The sequence below is a fragment of the Diplotaxodon limnothrissa genome, linkage group LG3, assembly GCF_057381915.1.
Source record: "Diplotaxodon limnothrissa isolate DT_005_m linkage group LG3, D_limnothrissa_male_GT1.1, whole genome shotgun sequence".
NCBI classification, from domain to species: Eukaryota; Metazoa; Chordata; class Actinopteri; order Cichliformes; family Cichlidae; genus Diplotaxodon; species Diplotaxodon limnothrissa.
Window position 1 is genome coordinate 28,644,796 of NC_140598.1, and position 20,505 is coordinate 28,665,300.

At 37.3% G+C, this 20,505-nt stretch overlaps 1 protein-coding gene and 1 long non-coding RNA gene across 3 annotated transcripts; one reads left to right on the plus strand and one right to left on the minus strand.

Annotated features, from left to right (window-relative positions):
- Positions 1-1,732: 1,732 nt before the first annotated feature.
- Positions 1,733-8,486, minus strand: LOC146635232 (uncharacterized). 2 transcript variants are annotated; one of them, XR_014905077.1, is made up of 4 exons: positions 8,384-8,486; positions 6,867-7,004; positions 2,815-2,961; positions 1,733-2,099 (listed from the first exon to the last, which is right to left on the minus strand). It is a non-coding gene; the product is annotated as an uncharacterized LOC146635232 (long non-coding RNA). The 2 variants fall into 2 exon arrangements; XR_014905076.1 differs by lacking the exon at positions 8,384-8,486 and adding an exon at positions 7,608-7,838.
- A 2,368-nt stretch (positions 8,487-10,854) lies between these two features.
- On the plus strand, positions 10,855-12,922 carry LOC146635233 (lysozyme C-like). The gene is made up of 4 exons (XM_085346572.1): positions 10,855-11,101; positions 12,095-12,253; positions 12,486-12,561; positions 12,640-12,922. The coding sequence occupies exons 1-4, from the start codon at positions 10,972-10,974 to the stop codon at positions 12,704-12,706; spliced, it is 432 nt and encodes a 143-aa protein (XP_085202698.1). The 5' UTR covers positions 10,855-10,971; the 3' UTR covers positions 12,707-12,922.
- Positions 12,923-20,505: the final 7,583 nt, after the last annotated feature.

The window sequence follows — 20,505 nt, forward strand, 5'->3', positions numbered from 1 at the left end:
TAGTGGACGTCCCCCTCAGTGAGAGAGGCAGATATGAGCTGAAACACAGGAATCAAACCAGGGACGCTGCTGTTATGGAGCTGAACTGGAACCATTCAGACACTGAGGCCCTCTGAACACATTTTAATTACAGCTGTGCAGAGACACACTGATGACTGACTGGAACACTATGATTCACATTTGATTAAATTACATTCACACCATCCTCACACGTGTTTATATATGGCCACTAGAGGGAGATGTTTCCGTTTAAATACGATGTTTAACTTTTAGCAATGTTTTATAAGTGAGCATACTGTGTATGAAAAACATGATGTGTTGTTCCTAATAAAATGGCAGTGTTACATTTAATATTGGATACATTTTAATTAACTTAAAAGAGATTAAAAGTCACGTGAACAGGAATATAACTATGATTGTTGAAGTGTGTCTCTGCCTCCTGATCAGGCTGTAATACGTCTAATATAAACTCTAAGGAAGAACTTATTTATTCCACTGTATAGTGAAACGTAAGATATTACATATATATATATATATATATATTTTTTTTTTTTTTTTTTTTTTACTTCACTTTATTCATGATATTTCTTTTCACAATGTCTTGATTACGAATTAAAAGCCCTCTAACTCTGGTGCAAAAATGCTTCATTTCTTAACAAGTCTTTTATTGTGAAACACTTGCAGGAACATGTTTTTTAAAAAAATAAACTGATCTTGAATTAATGAACTGTGAGAGCAGATTAATATTATCATGTGGTATGAAATTCAACTGAAATTCAACTGAAGCGCTTTCAGAAACTGAAAGAGCATCTTATAGTGACAGGTTAGAAATATGAAGAAATGTGATTGCGGTATGTTGATGACACCTCGTGTTTGCACCAAGCTCTTTCCATAGAAAACTAAATTTAACTTGAATCATGTACATAACAACAAAAACTGCAGAGAACTATGGGATTCTAGCTGTTCTGCTGAAGGTTATGAGAGGAGAGCTCTGTCAGCTATGTTCAAAAACAAACAAAAAATTAATCTGATGTTGTTTGGTTTAACGATAAAATTGTGTTTTTTATTCTTCAAACATACCAGCATCTTTGAACACATCTAACTGGATGCAGTAGAATGAGAGAAAGTGAAGACATCTGCTGGAAAATCAGCATCACCATCACTCTATTGGATTTTTCTTTTCTTTGATTGAATTTAGAATACTGACTATTTTGATTACTGAATTTTAATAATTTCTTGATTTGTAAAGCTTTCAGTTTTATGCCAAATGATGTTGGTTAAAAGTAAACAAACAACACAGTATTTACTTTGACAGGAATTTTCTTTTCTTTTTTTTTCTACATTTTCCGAGAATATCTCCTGCTGATATCAGTCCCGTTTTTTGTTGTTTATGTTTCCTGTAGCTATAGAAACCTAGAACCAGAGCAGCAAGACAGATACAAGCAGACAGGCTAACTATGAGTCCAACAGATCCATCCTCTGTGTCTCCTCCTGTCTGACCTGCAGGTGAGAAACAGGTGTGAGGTGTCAGCTGTCAGGTAGGTGATGAGTGAAGAACAGAACAGAATCCATTTGCTCTTCAAACTGCTGTCAGACATTATCTACTGCACTCTGATCACATCACTCAGACCAGCTGCTTTCTACAAAGTCTCATCAACAACATCTTTACAAACAAACATCAACAACCAGGAAGCAGCTTCACCTCTGATCACACACACACTCAACTCTACTCACTCACCTGGAGGATCAACAACACTCAGTGTAAAGGATGCAAATGGGTTCGTTCTTCAATAGGGCAACCCGTCCGCGGTTTGGTCTTCCATTGATGACACGACATTCGTATGTTCCAGTGTCATTAATCGTCACATTGTTCAGAATCAAAGACACGTCTCCACCCTTCATCTGTCTGTCCTGCAGATCCACCCGGTTCTTAAATGATAGATGCTGCTCTTCTGGATCAAACTGTTCATCTCGGTACAAGAGGACATGTTCCATCTCCAGATCGGCTCTGCTCCACTCTGTAACTATGATGTTGTCATTCGGAGCTCGACATGTCAGAGTGACGTCCTGTCCAGACTCAGCTGTGATAGTTTTCTGCTCTGAAAGAGGAAACAATTCAGAGCAGAGAGGTTATTGAATTATTTGTATTATTTTAATGTATTGCATTATTGATCTTTTGTGGTTACCTTATTGCTATGCTGAGTGACTGTGCATTTTCACTAATCAAGAATCCTAATTATTAATGACTTTACTAGGAGGCTTTGTCTTTTACACATGGGATCAGTTAATGAGTGTGCCTATGATACTGAGTTATCCAGAGGCAATAAGGTGGAGTTGCCGGGCCTCCAGAGGTGGAGGTAGGTGAAAATAAAAGAGGGAGAAAATATGAAGTGTTCATTGTGATTGTCACCATGAGGGCAAATGCTGCCAATGCATTACACTGCAACTGCAACCCCACCTCCACCCGTCAGCACATCTGAATATTATGACAATATCTACAAAAAATAGGATTGTTATTATGCAGGCAGCTGCTGTATCATAGCTTAAATTTATACTGTAACCAAAAAGATTTGTAGCTGTATACTGACAATTGGAACTACAACACATCACACTGACACACACATTACAGTTCTTTTTCTCTGTGGTTCAAATTGCAGACCAAGCACTTATGTTCACACAAACAACAACTCGTGATGCCCTCAAAGACATAAACAAATTGAATATGAAATATGAAAATAAACATTTGAGAAGTAACATTTAAACAACGCGGACACTGTTTATTTCTCTTAATAAAAACATCCTTATAAAGCTCACCTGCAGAGACAAACATGAAGACACCGACAAACAGCAAAGCCGATGCAGTTACAGCAGACATTTCCATGTTGTCCAGGTCTGCTGATCCGACACGTTGATTTTCATCCGACACGTTGATTTTCATAAAATCTGAACCTTTGGTATCTCCTGTGACAGAATAATAGAACCTGACTTTAAAATCTGACTACATGAAATTAAATTTAAGGATTAAATAAAACTTTGTCTTTCAGACACTCATCCAAACTCAACACTTCTCAAAGTCTCTGAAGGAAGTCACATCAGAGTGACGAGGCTGGACAGCAGGAAGATCAGAAAGTGCGTCATCATTAAAGAGCAGAACAGGTTCAGTTCTTGAATGATCTCCACAGAACAAAACAAACATATTTACAGTGAGAGACAAAGAATAGCAGAAACAGACATGACTGTAATCAGAGTAGAGGCGAGTAACTGAGTACAATTCCACTTGGTTGAGGTGATTTTTTTTTTTTATGTTTGTGTTAATCGACTGAAGCTCACAGACTTCAGTCAACCTGTCAGTTTACCTAAAAGACTGAAAGGCGTTAATTTTAAACACTTACTGTTGTTCTGAAGAATCTCTGACACCTTCAAACACTCTTCTGATCATCAGGATGGAAAAAAATCCACACAAAGATTTCTTCAAAAAGTGTCTGAGGTCACCTTGTTAAAGTGTTCTATATACCAAACAGCCTAATGTGAATGTTTGACAGTTATATTTCAATAACAGACAAAAACAAAAAGATATTTAAAGATAGTACAACATGTGATGGAACAGCCAAAGAGAGAGGAGGTGGAACCAAGAGGAACCACTAAATTTTCACTTCCTTTCTCTGTGCTGGCAGTGAGTCAACATAAATTTAAAAAAGAAACTGTGGTCATCAAACAAACACTTTAGATGGAATAAGTTGGATGTGTTGGACAGATTGTGGTGGAGGAATCTGAAGTACCCACAGGAACATGCAGGCACTGAAAGGTGGTGGATTCAAACACAGGATCTTCTTGGTTTGAAAAGTGTTCTGCCAACAATGATAATAATAAAAACATAAATAATAATTATTTCCTTCCTTTGCCTTTGAATATAACTGTTGTGGAGGCTCTTATTATTAACAGTCTGTCATCTATATTTTATTTATTGATTTTTATTTATGTATATATTTTATTTATACATTTATTTAGATTCTTACATTATTTTTTGTCATTATTCTCATGATTGGTTATATTTTTAAGGATCATGACATATGAAAACAGAGATAACTACTTCTGGTTTGAAGACTGTAATCTCTAAATTTACTTCAATGCTCACTATTAGATTCGTCTGTGTTCCAGTCGTAACCTTACCAGTGTGACAACACTGCCACCATGAGGTCAAATTGAAACATTGTACTGAATCATTAACTTAAATATTCTCATAAATACATTAGAAAAGAAAAGCAAATTATATGTTATATTAGAAACAATGGAAACCTGAAAAAGAAATTAAAAGCTTAAAGTGATTTCCTTTAAGAACACACCGGGGATGTAAGAGAACGGTAAGTGTGGTTTTTCACCTGATACACATGCTGTCATTTGTGACCTGTATCATTACATTTCTATCAAACACAGCTTATACAGAGTAATACTGATAAAAGAACAAAGCTGGTTGTGGATCAACTCAGAAGAATTTTATTCTGATGTTTGAAACCCATCTGCTGCGACCGGTTGGGGTGAGAGAAGGAAAACAGGATAAAGACATGCTGTGGAAGAGAGACAGAGGTTAATAACAGATATGATTCAATGCAGAGAGGTCTGTTAACACATAGTGAGTGAGAAAGGTGACTGGAAAGGAAAAACTCAATGCATCAAGGCAATCCCCTGGCAGCCTACGTCTATTGCAGCATAACTAAGGGAGGATTCAGGGTCACCTGGTCCAACCCTAACTGTATGCTTTAGCAAAAAGGAAAGTTTTAAGCCTAATCTTAAAAGTAGAGATCGTGTCTGTCTCCCGAATCCAAACTGGAAGCTGGTTCCACAGAAGAGGGCCTGAAAACTGAAGGCTCTCCCTCCCATTCTACTTTTAAATACTCTAGGAACAACAAGTAGGCCTGCAGAGCGAGAGCGAAGTGCTCTAATAGGGTGATATGGTACTACAAGGTCATTAAGATAAGATGGGACCTGATTATTTAAGACCTTGTATGTGAGGAGCAGGATTTTGAATTCAATTCTGGATTTAACAGGAAGCCAATGAAGGGAAGCCAAAACAGGAGAAATATGCTCTCTCTTTCTAGTCCCTGTCAGGACTCTTGCTGCAGCATTTTGGATTAGCTGAAGGCTTTTCAGGGAGTTTTTAGGACATCCTGATAATAATGAATTACAGTAGTCCAGCCTGGAAGTAATAAATACATGAACTAGTTTTTCAGCGTCACTCTGAGACAGGATATTTCTAACTTTAGAGATGTTGCGCAAATGGAAGAAAGCAGTCTTACATATTTGTTTAATATGTGCGTTGAAGGACATATCCTGGTCAAAAATGACTCCAAGGTTCCTCACAGCGTTACTGGAGGCCAAGGTAATGCCATCCAGAGTAAGAATCTGGTTAGATACCATATTTCTAAGATTTTCAGGGCCGAGTACAATAACCTCAGTTTTATCTGAATTAAGAAGCAGAAAGTTAGCGGCCATCCAGGTCTTTATGTCTTTAAGACATTCCTGCAGTTTAACTAATGGTGTGTGTTATCTGGCTTCATGGACAGATAGAGTTGTGTGTCATCTTCATAGCAGTGAAAATTTATGCTATGTCTTCTAATGATACGGTCTAAGGCAGGGGTGGGCAATTCCAGGCCCCTAGGGCCCGTGTCCTGCAGGTTTTAGATATGTCCTTGATCAAACACAGCTGATTTAAATGGTTAATTAGCTCCTCAACATGTCCTGAAGTTCTCCAGAGGCCTGGTAACTAACTAATCATGTGATTCAGGTGTGTTGACCCAAGGTGAGATCTAAAACTTACAGGACACTGGCCCTCGGGGCCTGGAATTGCCCACACCTGGCTTAAGGGAATGTATGTTCCATAGAATGTAAATAGAATGGGTCCTAGCACTGAACCCTGTGGAACTCCATAATTGACCTTAGTGTGTGAAGAGGTCTCTCCATTTACATGTACAAATTGGAGTCTATTAGATAGATGTGATACAAACCACTGCAGCGCAGTATGTGAAACTGGAGCAAGTAATTATTGAAGTTAACTCAGAAAGATCGATTGGAGAAAAAGAGTCTAAATGAATATCAGTGGTACTAAAAGTAGCTGTAGAAAATGTTACATCTGTGAGATGTAGCAGAGAAAACAGAAAACCACCAGACTGTGGAGAACACAGATGTCATGGATTTGGTTGAGTTACGCACTGATGAGCAGAGAGAGGAGGAAACTTTTTTTTTCTCATGTCCTACACAGAGACATGTGTGCTGGGCTAGAGTGCTGGTAATCTTGTAATATCACCAGTGATACTGACAGTACATTTACAGCACTTAACTGAAATTGTCCTCACTTTATAATACAATCAGATATTTCTTTGTTTTTCAGTTTTCTTCTTCGGCTCCATTGTAGTTTAGATTAGACAATGTGTGCCCCTTGCAATTTATTGTAAAGCTTACTTACTACTTACTTTATGATCTTATTTTATTGTAAATAAAGTTACTCAGCAGCATATAGGTTATTCCAAACATCAAGCAACATTATAATGATACACACATAAATAAATAATTATAATTCAATAATATTGTTGATATGAGTGAGAAGAATGCATGACATTTACATTATAGATGATAAAACATTTTTATTAATACTTAAGTAAGATTCTAACTTTTAATGTAGCAGCTTTTCATATCATAGATGTCTATGAGCTCATTTACCTATAATCTGCACCGATTTTCTACACTTACTCCTGTTGACCCTCTTTGTTCTTTGTGGTCTCCTTGAAAAAAACCGTGATTCCACACCAACCAGGAAGTTTTGTGATAAAGAAACAACAGGTTTTCATAGATAATCATTACAGTGTACTTACAGAGGAGCCACAGAAGAGAGATGTTCTTCATTCTCCTCTCGATGTCAGATCGACAATTTGACCAGTTCAGTCACTTAGGTCAAAACCTCCTCCTCTTCCCCTGTGACAGGATGGTTTTTGGGGAAAGCAATGGGTTCTCTATTTAAATGCAACAAAGAAGAGAGAAAAAGCTTTCAAATGGTCAAAGTGAACAACACTTACTATAAAGCATCAAAATTAGCTGACATAAAGGGGAACATGGGTACCTCTGTGAGGCCTTCACTGAATGTTAAAACAAACATTGTGAGTGGCTGAAGTCAGTCAGGAAGCCACAGGCAATAATAAAAAGTGTTGGGAAGGTTACTTTTAAAATGTATTCCAATACAGAATACAGAATACATGCCCCAAAATGTATTCTGTAACATATTCCGTTACGTTACTCAATGACAGTAACGGATTCTGAATACTTTGGATTACTTAATATATTATCGTGCTTTTTACAACAACGTGAATGTACTATTGCTGTGTGATTTATTACTATTACTGAAGGTCCGCGACTCCGAACTGTAGTAAAGGGACCTCTGACTAATACGGCGGGGTCCCTGTCGGCTCGTAGCCGAAAAATAGCTTTACTTTGTTGTGTGGGTCAACTTTTCTTGCGAGAGACAGAGAGAGGCTTTGAAAGACTGCTCCAACGGAACTTATTGTTTTCGGAGGAAAACACGAACACAGCGTACAGTCGAGTCTTAATAGCTTACTTACAACTGGGCTCGTCAGGCACTCTTCTTGGCTGCAGTGGTTATTATTATATTTACATGCTTCCAGCTCCCGTTTTTCCTCGATGACAACTCGTACCTTTCCACTCCCCTTTTTCTCCCTCCTCGCGCTCACAGACACATAACGTGTATGGCAGTCCATTCTCCCTGCAACACGGACTACACTGCCCATGATGCTACATTCTTTAGAGCTATGCTTGTAGCATTCTGCCTGTTAGCTTAGCACAACAACAACGAAAAGGCGCTTTCTCACCCAGGAAACACACAGTCGCAGAGAGAGAGAGAGCGTCGCCCTGTAACCATGGCAACCGTAACGCTGCCGCCTGGAACAACAGAACGTAGCTGTCAAACAAAACCCAAACAGTCCTGACCCGCGACAATATGAAACAGGAAAGTACCGCAGTGTAATCCATTTATTTCAACAAAGTAACTGTATTCTGAATACCACCTTTTTAAAAGGTAACTGTAACGGAATACAGTTACTCATATTTTGTATTTTAAATACGTAACGGCGGTACATGTATTCCGTTACTCCCCAACAAATACACTTAAATGACAACATGTCAATACTGTGTGATGCCTTCAGTGACAGCACGTCGTTGAGATTTTTCCTCAAACTTTTCGTATTGAACCTAAATCACAGTTACTGATTTTGTTTAACGGAACTTGTTATCTTCCGATCGTTGATCGTGTTACATATTCGTAGAAACAGTTCGCATCATCCTGTAGCCGATAGGGCAGAAAAACTTCCTGTGGGTTTACCTGTCACTGACTTCCTGACATCGCAGGTGCTTCTTCTTCTCATGCCCCCCTCTCCCCACCCCCTGCTAATTAAATCATGAAACTGATCAGTGATCAGCTGATCGGATTTTCTCTCATTTGTTTATCGCCCACTTTGCTCCACAAAGAGGAAACCAGCGGGAACTGTGCAGGGGAGGGTCTAGCAAAGTAGAGTAGAGTAGAGTATGTGGCACTCATAGGAATCTTTGTATGCAGGAAGAGGAATGTCATATAAGGCATGAAACATCCTCTTTTTACCCATCAGCCTTCAAAGGCCTGTTGAGATTTTATGACCAGCCGTTGCTTTAACATAAACCATACTTATCACAGATAGAATGGATTCACATTAAGCAGAAAGTGCAGCAGATTTGAGTGCAGCCACTTTGTGTTTATCATATTCAGTGTGCTGTTTATTTTAAGTGCGGGTCAATTTGAGCAAATATGTTGAAACATGTTTTGTCCCAGTCTCTGCGTGTGTTAGGTAACTGAACTTTGATCAACAGTTTTGTTTGTTTTTTTAGATAAATTTGAACTTGCTATAACTGGGAAAACAATATTAATGTTTCAATGATCCTGCAGCACATTTCACCCTTAAAACATCCCAAAATGATTCGTATATCATCTGTCCTAGATCTCAACTAACCCAAACTGGATGCTGTAAAATGAGTGACATAAAGCTCAACAATGTAGCAAACATGGTAAATCTCTCAAAAGAGAGGTGATACAGAGGCTGAGGCATTGACCTGGATCTGTTTCCTAATATGGTTTAGGTAAAGATTGCAGTCATCCTCTGCCTTTACCAAAGTTTGGGGACACTCTGATAGGGCTTCAATCTGGGACTTTCTCGGATGAGAGGTGAAATGTCTCCAAGAAACTTAAAGAAGTTCAGACGCTTTTCTTTCCAAGTTCCTTAAATTAGCTGGGCATGAAGTTGTGCTGAAACATAAGTAAAAAAACTAAAATACATTAATGTATGCCAATCTAATTACATATTAGAAATTATAGAAACAATATAAAACAGTTGATACATGGTCATACCATGTAAGACCAAAACATAAGTGATATAGCTCATTTTGTGGCATAACACACATTAACAAAAATAGGAACAAAGCTAACGCAATCTAAAACTGATTACTAATCAAACACTGATTTTCATTTTTAATGAGAATACCAACTGTGAGTGGTCATCTTTACCATGCTTATACTTTACTACTACAAATTTACACTAAACCCCAAAACCAAATACATAAAGTATAAACTATGCACCTATCTATCCTCAATAGTCCTAGATTCATCTTTTTTTTCCCCCAAGGATGTAGTTTTGTTGCAGTTGGAGTCTAACAACTTTTTTTGATTTTGCTTGCAAAGTGTGCCAGCATTACAAGTTGACCATCACCTCAAGGAGCAAAGTGGGCTGGCACATGCACAGACAGACCCCAGGTGGTGCTCAAGCACAAACCCTGTTGGCCTCTTATTCCATGAGTCACCTTTTCTGTGAGCCTGTTTTTATCATTTTTTTTATTTTTGTCACGGGGTGCCGAGGCAGGCCGTGTGGATTAATAACGGACCCAAGATGCAGACTGCTTAATTGGAGGGTGAGCTTTATTAACAACAGGTGAAGTACAACAAAAAAGGGTGGTGAGAAACAGAACAGTAAAAACTCTAAACTGGGAAAACTAAAACTAAACACAAAGCCAGAACACGAACGAGGGTACCTTGCAGTGAGAATGACCAGGAAGCCGGAGGAATAAACACAGAATGACGGCGGGGAATAACGCAGACGAACCAGCAACTAACAGAGGCTGACACGAGGTTAAAATACACAGAAGGATAATGAGGGGATGAAAGGAGGGCACAGCTAGGAGTAATCTGACCTGACGAGACAGGGGAAAAGTAAATTGAACACACTGAGAACAGACACGGACCTTCAAAGTAAAAGAGGAAACACATACACGTAATGACATAACACACCAACTTAACACAGACTGGGGGACTCAGAACATGGGAACATGAACCATGAACAGAAGAGTACAAACACCCAAGGTAACCAAAACCACAGAATACTAATAAACTAAACATAAACACGGAGTCACAGACTGACAATTTTATAACATCACATGTTGATTTTAAAGTGGCCCATGGCATCATTTTTCTAATGAAAAGCATGTAATACCTGGCCATTATTGTTAGAATTCTGCTACACCTTACAAACCCCTTTCCTATTCTTGCTGTCACAATGAGCTGCCAGTAGTGCGCCCCGTGGAGCAGCATCTCAAATATGAGTAATTTGGACTTTTCCATTTAGTGTTTCTTTGGGCTCAGTGCCATCATTGGGTTTTATTTATTGTTTGTTAACTTTCCTGAACTTTGGAATACATTTCATCTCGTTCAGTGTGTTTTATTTGTCTCTCTGGATTGTGTAATCATGAACCCAGCTTTTTCATGTAACCCATCATTTATTGCACATTTGGATCCTCTGATCTGAACCCAGACAGTCACAGCTTTTTCAGCTGAGCTATTTCAGCAATAAGGAGATTCAGCAGCAACTGTGAAACAGCACAGACATCATCATGAGGAGTGTGTTTGTTTTCTTGCTTTTGATAACTGTGGCCAGTGCTAAAGTCTTTGAGCGCTGTGACTGGGCCCGTAAGCTGAAGGCAAACGGGATGGATGGCTATGGTGGTGTCAGCCTGGCTAACTGTGAGTACAGCCTTTTACTTAAACAATCTAAGGTGATCAACCCTGGATGGTCACCAAAATAAGCAGTTCACCATTGAAGTGACTGGGATAAGAGTCAGGAGTAGGTTCATCTCTACCCATTTATTTGGATATTTGGCACAAGTAACTGGAGATTATATATCAGAACAAAGCTACCGTAGCTTTTTCCCTGAGTGGTTCTCTGGCATCAGTAAGAGTTCAATGAACTATCAATTAATGTCATGTATGGTGCTGATTGTCATGAAGTCAGGTTGAAAGAAAATATAACAGTAACAATTTCTGAGTTTTTGGTAAGACCCTGAAGAGAAATGTCTCTGTTTTGCAATCCAAGTTTGTTTATTTATTAAATGATCAGAGCAAAAAGTTGTACATGGTTTCATGAGCAAAAGTGATTGAATGTGAGATAGAAACAGAGACCATAAGTCATCTTTCTGATCAGCTTCATCAATTCTTACATACTTCTTACAAATCTTTCCTCCACTAACCATCATGATGCAACTTTTTATCCCACTGCTTTTTAGAGTTAACGTCGGCGTTATAGACGTATCTCACAGCTCAGGTAGAGCCAAGACAGAGGAAGGTTTCTTTATTACAAAATATTCCACTCTGTAAACTTGCAGTCTGTGTTACAGCTCACTTGCATGGTGTGCAAAAGATTCCAGAGTAAGCGAGTCAGTGAGTTGGGGTGAAGGTGTTTTGTTCTTGCTTTTGACATCTATGTGATCTGAACCAATGAATCATTTTTGATGCATGTCAATTAGGAATATGATTAAAATAAAAAATTACATACTCTGATTATCTGTGATTAGGGTTAATCACAGATGACCCTAAGAAATCAGAGGGTTAAAATATGACGAGAAGGGACTCTAACAAAGTGTCAGCATGTGAGAAGTAGTTAGTTCAGGACGTGCAAAGGACTCTTGTCCTTTATCTTTCAGGCAATCTGCATTTCCATCTCTTCTGTTCTGTCTGCAGGGGTTTGCCTGACCAAACATGAGTCAAACTATAACACAAAGGCAACAAATCGTAACACTGATGGATCCACTGACTTCGGCATCTTTCAGATAAATAGCCGCTGGTGGTGCAATGACCGCCGCATTCGTTCAGCAAATGGATGCAACATTGACTGCAACGGTCAGTGATGATCTGAGGTTAAGTCTTCAGCAGTAAATCATCTTCAGTGGCTTAATACATTTCTTGATTTATTCTAAAACTGATTTATTTACTTTCTTTTCTCAATCTGTAATATTGATTTTGTGTATATATATATAAGTGTTTTTGATAAAAGCACTTTCACTCACTTTTCCCAGATGTTGTCCTTATTATTCCACAGTGTTAACTTTTTTCTTTCCCCCTTCGGCCACAGTGCTTTTGACAGATGATGTCACCCCTGCGATCAATTGTGCCAAACGTATCGTTAGGGAACAAGGCATCACAGCCTGGTAAGAACAGATCATTATGTGATTGGGATGCACTGATAGTTCTGTGTTCATTGGACTGACCTTTGAATCTGGTTTTAGGGTTGCCTGGCGCACTCGCTGTCAGGGCCAGGATCTCAGGCCCTATTTGTCCGGATGTGGTCTTTAATCAACACATAAACAGAAGGGTGTCATCGACATAGTAAATTGTCTCCATCCTCCTCTGTTTCTACTTTTAAAGGAAAACATATTGGGTGATCCAAATGATTAAAATCAGTTAAAATCTCTACTCTTTCAATGTTTTTCATTCCTCATTTAAAAAATTAAGAAAATGTGGTCTCATGTGTTCTAAATAAATCAGTAAATATGGAATGCTTTGTGTCTTTGATTAGACCTTTTCTTAAGTAAAAACAGACAAGAAATTCTATTTCAGCCCAAACAACGTGTTTTGTTTGTTCAACTGTATTTTTTTTTTACTGTAAATTCACCATTGCTTGCATTTCTATTCTTACCTAACCCTTCCCTTGTGTGTATTTGGGTCCTCTTATCTAGTTAGAACTTCTCCAAACTTTGGGGATCTTTCTCAGCTGGATCGATATGCTTTGTTTGTACAGCTCTATTTTTTAACCATAAGCTCAATACTGCTTGCTTTTCCACTTTGATGCAAAAGCAAGCCTGGGCAGCAGCTGAGCATTTTTGCCAATAAAAAGGGAAAGCAGCAGCAGCTTTAGACACATTTGGACAAGCAAAAATACCATCATGAGGAGCCTGTTGGTTTTTGCTCTTCCTGGCTGCAGCCAACGGCAAAATCTTCGAGTGCTGTGAATGGGCCTGCACGCTCAGGGCTAATGGGATAGATGGCTACTATGGAGTCAGCCTTGCCGAATGTGAGTACTATACTGTCAGCTTAAGAAAATACAAGATAAGATTCAACTTCTACTACGCTACCAGTGAAATGTTTTATTTAATAGTAAGGTTACTGTTATCCATGTAACGACAACGCATATCTTCAGACATATTGATCTGTGTTTTAACTAGGGAAACCCTGTTAAATCTGGGATTCTGACTAAGCATTAATATGTGACTGGATTTGTTTCAGTGCCTGAGCTTTTTGGTTGGATATAAATCCATCTCTTCTGCTCTGTCTGGTTTGACTCATCCAATGGGAGTCAAACTATAACACCATGGCCAAAAACACCAACAGTGACAGATCAACTGACTTTGGGAGCTTTCAAATTAACAGCTACTTGTGGTGCAATGACTAAATCATCAACTCGCAAAATGGTTGCAACATTAACTTTAGTGGTCAGTAATGCGCCTCAATAGGTTTTTCTCCCAGGGCATCTTGTGGCCTGAGTCCCTGTGAGGTTTAAATCATCATAGGTTCTAATGCTTGCCTTTTACTTTGGGGAAAAGCAAAATTTAATATAGGGGTGAAAACAATAGTTTGGAATGTGTGCCATAACCGTCTTTGGATTAGGAGAACTTCAGAAATTTAATGAAACAAATATTACATTTTCTGCTTGCCTAGAGTAAAAAGTGCGAGTTTGCTTTTACCATTTTAAGGTAATTTTCAGCTGCATATTATTCACTAATTATCGAACGACTACTCTTAAAACATGATGTGCTACATTGGGGATAGAAATGTGACCGTATTCTGTTGGCCCTCTAGTCTTACAACCACTTCTGGTTTGTGCTCAGTTTTATTTGTTTTGAAATTTACAGCTTTGCCCAGATTACTTTAAATTGCAGTCACAAGAACAGTAACAACAATTAAATTAAAATGAGAAGAATGCATGTTCGGCATTAGTGGCAAGTTGCAGATTCATTTGTTGGTTAGGTAGAGAATATAAATTAAGCAATAAAAGGACATTTATAAGTCTGGTTTCCATTTCTCATAGCATCATCATCAGTGCAGCATTCACTTTACTGCAAGAAAATGAATCTTGTCTTATTATGACACATGTTGACTAAAATGTTAACTGTAATCATCGTGGTCTAACCACACATTAGGTCTCAACACACACACAGAGCAGCAAGCACATAAACAGAGAGAGGTGTGTGTGTGGGGGGGGGGCATGGTGGAGATACACCGTGGAGACGCAGACTGAAGGACCATGACATCATCAGTTACGACCCCAACCTTAACCTGTGGAATTAAAATATGTGATTTTGTTGTATTCGATTGTTCTCCCAAGTCCAACAATCAGAGAAAAAGAAAATGATCACAACAATTATTATGACTGGAACAGTTAAAAAAGGGTTCTCAAATGGGTAGGATGGCCAGTGATGACTTCACAGTTTGTGTCATGCAGAAAATTTTATCAGTAGGCTCTTAAAAGGATATCATTGTACAGTAAAAATATAGATGGACAGCCTACGGGTCTAAAAAATAAATTCATGCTAAACACCTCAAACCTGCATGCTTTCTAAGGTTAACAGGTCACGGGTTGTCTGAGTGCAAAAAATAAAATAAAATAAATAAATACCAATTTGAGAAAACCATAGTACTGCTAAACTGATCTATAACCTCAATAAATATTTTCTCAATTGGCTTATTGGCCTGTGCTGGTTTCGTAATTTGGTAAACTATGGTCTTCTGGTGTAAAGTATATAATATAGCTTTCAATGCTTTGCAAAAAACTAAACTTTGCACTTTAGAGTCCATCCAATCAATCTGCTTTGTTTACCTGTCTGGGTTTGGTAACCATGAACCCATCATTGCGTGTTAGTTCTTTTTTTTTTTTACGTAACTCTGTTCAGGTCCTCTTATCTGAACATAGGCAGTTAAAAAGTAGGAAATTCAGCAACAGCTCTGGAAAAATTCAAACCAGCAGAGACATCATCATGAAGAGTCTATTGTTATTGCTCCTGGTTAGCTGTAGCCAAGTTGAAGGATAGTGGAATGGACGGCTACTATGGTGTCAGCCTGTCAGACTGCCTGGTCTTAGAGCTTAATGACTTCATACCCACTAAGATGATGTGTTTGGGGTTAGGAGAATCTCTAGGTTCACTTTACATAAAATTTACCTGTATATCTTTGTGTTGGAATTAAAAATGTTCTAATAATAACACATATTAGACATGCAAGAATGTTGCTTTCTGGGTTAAATTTAGTTCAATGCCTCTTGAATCCGCTTCTTCAGCTGCAATTTGGGTTAAAATTATGATTAGATTATTATTATGATGTAAGAAACTTCATTTGAAAGCAAAAAAGTTCTAGTTGATGAACTTCGTACACGTGATGTATGCTGCTTGCAAAAAATGAAATTATGTCTTTTTTTCTAAATTAGCATTAAGTCAGCACTTTCATTGCATTATAATATTATATCCTTTGGTGCTAGTTGGAAGTCAGCTTGGAAAAATCATGGAAAACAGGAACGTTTTCAGTATTTTTTTAAGAACTAAATACAAATGTCTGACTTTATAATCCTGAAATGTTGACTAGTGGTTTGCAATACTATAGATGAAAATAAAGGGCCAGTATTGCCAATATTGATACTTATAATTTATATAGATAAGTATTGAGATATGTATGATTTAATGAGATAAATCATCATCAATCTGGCACACTGAGAACATTCTACTAATGTTACTAACTGTTAATTCCATAATATACTTACAACAACAAAACATGCATTTCATCTTTTTTGTGAATTTTGAAACTGTAGGTTTAGAAGACCTGGGATATAAATGTGTCTGTAAAGCACGTTGGGTCAACTTCTGTTGTTTACATGTGATATATATTCACCTGAAATTTAACACATAACAGTATATTCAGACAGTTTACAGTTTGTTTGAGGCATATTTTTTCAATTTCTAATAAAATTATTTATTTAACACAATACAATTCGACACAATTCAGTACAGTCAATATGTTACCTAACTATCTTAATCTAATCTATAGGAAACTGGCCTGTTAAAGTAACAAATGTGATGGTTAATAACACTTTAACCGTAGCTAATGCTGCAGATCAAACATTAGTCATGGCACAAATATTACTTTCACTTTACTTTCACACTATATGAGCTACCTGAGTATTTTTTGCCATTCTATGTCTTTCATGTCTTTATCTTGGTGTTGCCAGAGTAGAGAATTTCCTTCCAATACACAAAATTTTTGCAGTGTTTTAAATTGCACGTGTAAAGTAGCTGAACTTGTGAAAGAGAAACAAACTAAAGTATTGACCCTATCACTCTAGTATTGATTCAATAATAAACCTAGTGTTGTGTCAATACTATTGATATTTGGATAGATCCGAATATCAATAGTTTGAGTTTTGGTAGCTACCTGGGTTATTTGCCACTTCAGTATCTAAGAACAGCAACAACACACAGAAAACAATCAAGAATTTGCAGGATGTCATTGATGATGATTCTGTAATCTGTAGTGAAGTACATTTTAAAAGTAACCCTAACCTCACCAGACTGTTATGAACTTCCTTCATACACCCCTCTGGTACCTAACTCCCATTTACTTTTTATCCCTCAGCCACAATAGGCTGATTTTCAAATATATACGATAGGTGCATCTACTAAAACTATCAGACGACTTTGAATCTCAGTGACCTCAACCTCAACAGATCAACCTCAACACAAATGCTCAGGATCTGGGAATTTGTAATCTCCTTGATTGATTGTAATAGGATTATCAACATGAAACAATATTCCATGCATTTCTTGTTCCTTTAAGCTTTCGTCTCATTGTGACTTTTTTTCATCCTTGTATGTTTACGGAGTGACTTAGCAGCAGATCTGTTGAAAATATAAGATTATATTAAACTGTATTGCTGTATTCTTCACTAGTGTTTAAAGACCGATGAATGGCAGTGACTGCAAATATAGTTCTTGCATATTCAAATGATTCAGAACTGATAGACACTAAGAGAAAAGTTACTGTTACACTGCTGTTATGTATTAGTTATATGCATGCCAAAAAAATAAATAAAAAATAAATCACATGACTAAGTAATAAGTAAAGAGGTTGAGAGAAAAAAAAATAATATTGTTGAATAACTTTTGTACAGCCTTCATGGAACAACACAGTAAGAACGCATTGATCCGGTGGTAGTCTTTCTGGAATTTGTAGTTTCATTACAGCAGACCCATTTCTGCAGCATCCGTCATCACAATGTTAAATAGTCATTATGGTACAATATTCTTTTCTTCCCATTTCCTTATGAGTTCTCCTTCACATCCTTCCTTCACCTCATAATTGTTTTTTTTTTCATTGACACTGTGGGAGACTTAAAAGCCTGTGAGCAGAAGAGACTCAGCTTGATGAGTATTGAGTTAAATCGGGCTCTCTGAAATTTGTTTAATAATCCCAGGAGTGTCAGAATGGTGATCGATGATTCATTTAAGGTGACACATTCAAACATTTATCATCTCACACACATGAGCACACATGTAAAGAGCCTTTGTTTGGCTTGCATGCAGCTGAAGTCACAAGTTTTATATTTCATCAGCCAACACCACCTACCAGTCTATCACAGTCTCTGCTTCTTTGTCATGAGTAGAACCTGGAAGGGGTGGGGACAGCAGGCGTTACACCTGAATTTAAAACATCTTATATTATATTTAGATTTTATTCCAACTATAGTAACAATACTTATAAATAACCACACTTAAAAAAATTCAAAAGTCAATAAGGTTGGGGTTCATCCACTGAATCTAAACTGGTAAGTTACGGGGATATTTTGCATCTTATTCTTCTTACTTCTACGTGACTTGGTAAAATGGAGAGCAGTGATATTGAGGGAGAGGAATCAAAGAGAGTGTCTGATAGAGCAGAGGAGTGAGAAGCCAAGATGTACAATTTTGTTCTTTCCAGAGTCCAGAGGATTGTTGAGGACAGGAGGGCAGACACATGATTGTCCAATATGAACTGTGGAGCAGGCCAACATCGAGAGACCAGGTGTGTAAAACGTGAATTGCGAAAACTGAGTCTAAGGTGTGGATAACTGAAGATGCAGAAAATTTACATTAACCACACAACTTCCTTGTCATTGGGATTTATGTCTGGTTTCTTTTCTGTTCTGATCATTATCTGTAATCACATGAGACTGTTCTGACTCAAATCATGCTAATCAAGTTCAAGAGAGACGAGCAAACCACCTGAGCTCACCTGCAGGTAAAATTGTGTTTGAAAATCCCAAAGAAACCCTAAGGGCTGATCTCTTCAGAATTCAAATACTAAGACACACATTTCTGACAATTTTCTTTATATTTGCTATAAACATTACCATAAATCAGGCGCTGTGTCAGTGATCAGTTTAACAAAGTCCTGCCTGCAGAGCACAAGTTTGTCAAAAAACAGTTTAAGTAGTAGTAGTGCCATTTTGGGGAGCATTTCAAGATGCTATACATCAATACAACTGTTATATCCCAAATTGTATTAATATGTGTGCAATAAGACCATATTATCTACATAAATTGCAAAAAGCTGCAATAAACTACAAAGAAATTAAAAATCATTTCTTTTTTTAACACATATTTCCAGTGATGGTAATAATGGAATTACTAACAGCATTACTTTTTTCAGTAACCAGTAATCTAACGAATAACTATTTCTATCATTACAATGCAGTTAATGTTACTAACAAGAAAATGCGGTGCGGTCACGTTACTATTTTTCAACAAACAGACGGTTGAAGCTGTCTTCAGCTTACCGCATCTTATATCAGTTGCATGGAAGTAGCTGTAAGTAATCTGGGCACTACAGCTTTAAGCAGCTGCGCGCTCCCACGGGCGGCAATCGCATTCTCTAATGTGGAGCCATTACCTCTGAAATAAACAGCATCACTGAGAGTGTGCTCAGTAATAAAATAATTAGTCAGAATCAGTTCCGAATGTGAATTTTAATGTGAATTTAAATGTTTAGCCACTCCGCTAAATCATCAGATTACTGAATTTCTGCAGCATTCATCTATTTTCTTATTTTAGTTTTACACCTAATATTTATATAAGTTATATTTTTTATTACCTTAACAAATTTTTAAGCATTTCCTCTTTTATCATCATCACCATCTGATTAGGTCTCTGATTGCAATAGACTGCATTCATAGGGATCATTTTTCACAGAAAGACTCAGATGATTCATGACATGTCAGAAGAATTATTTGAACAATTTATGTAAAGAGCCTCATATAGTTTGCATCCAGCCATGTTCTGCATTACTTCAAATATTGGCTGATAGTTTGACACTGTTTTTATTTTTGTATCAACATTTGTGTGTCAAATCTGTAAGCACTATTCTGATGTTTTTGTGATTGGCATCTTAAAAATACAGTGCATTCTGGATCTACCTTCTTTGTTGTCATTTATTTTTGTTACAATGTATTTTAGAAACTTTCACATCTATAAATAGGTTGTAAGGTATATATAGTCCCCACGTTAGATGGGCTCACTCAAAATACTTTACTAACAAGTAGCAAATGGTTTGTAACTTCCTAAACAAGTTTATTAAGATATTTAAGAGTATATAGATAATCTATTGAAAAAGAAGTTGATCGATAGTGAGTTACAGCTTTGGCAGCCTTTAAGTGACAGTTATAAATGTATTGTAAGACATCTGTTAAGCTATAGCAGCTGACTGATGTAACCCTGACATTCAGTGTTTATAAAACATCTAGTATGAAACTAGTATGTGCAGTACATGTAGAGTTTATAGTATTACATAGATTATGTTAAGCATCTACTTACCTGTTACCAATGATTTTGTAAACCATTGAACATCCTGAAACGACTGGTTTGCAACTGATGCAGAGTAGCATCTATAAATGATTAATGAGTTTTAGAAAAGGAAAACAGAATTAATAAAAAGTGTTATACATTAGCTTATTCATCTTGAATAAAGTGTTTAAAACAGTGCTTGTAAACTATTAACTGATTATGAGAAATACTTTGTAGATGTTGTAGAGATAATTAAGTAACCATTAACTAATGCTTAATAGTGTGCACTTATTA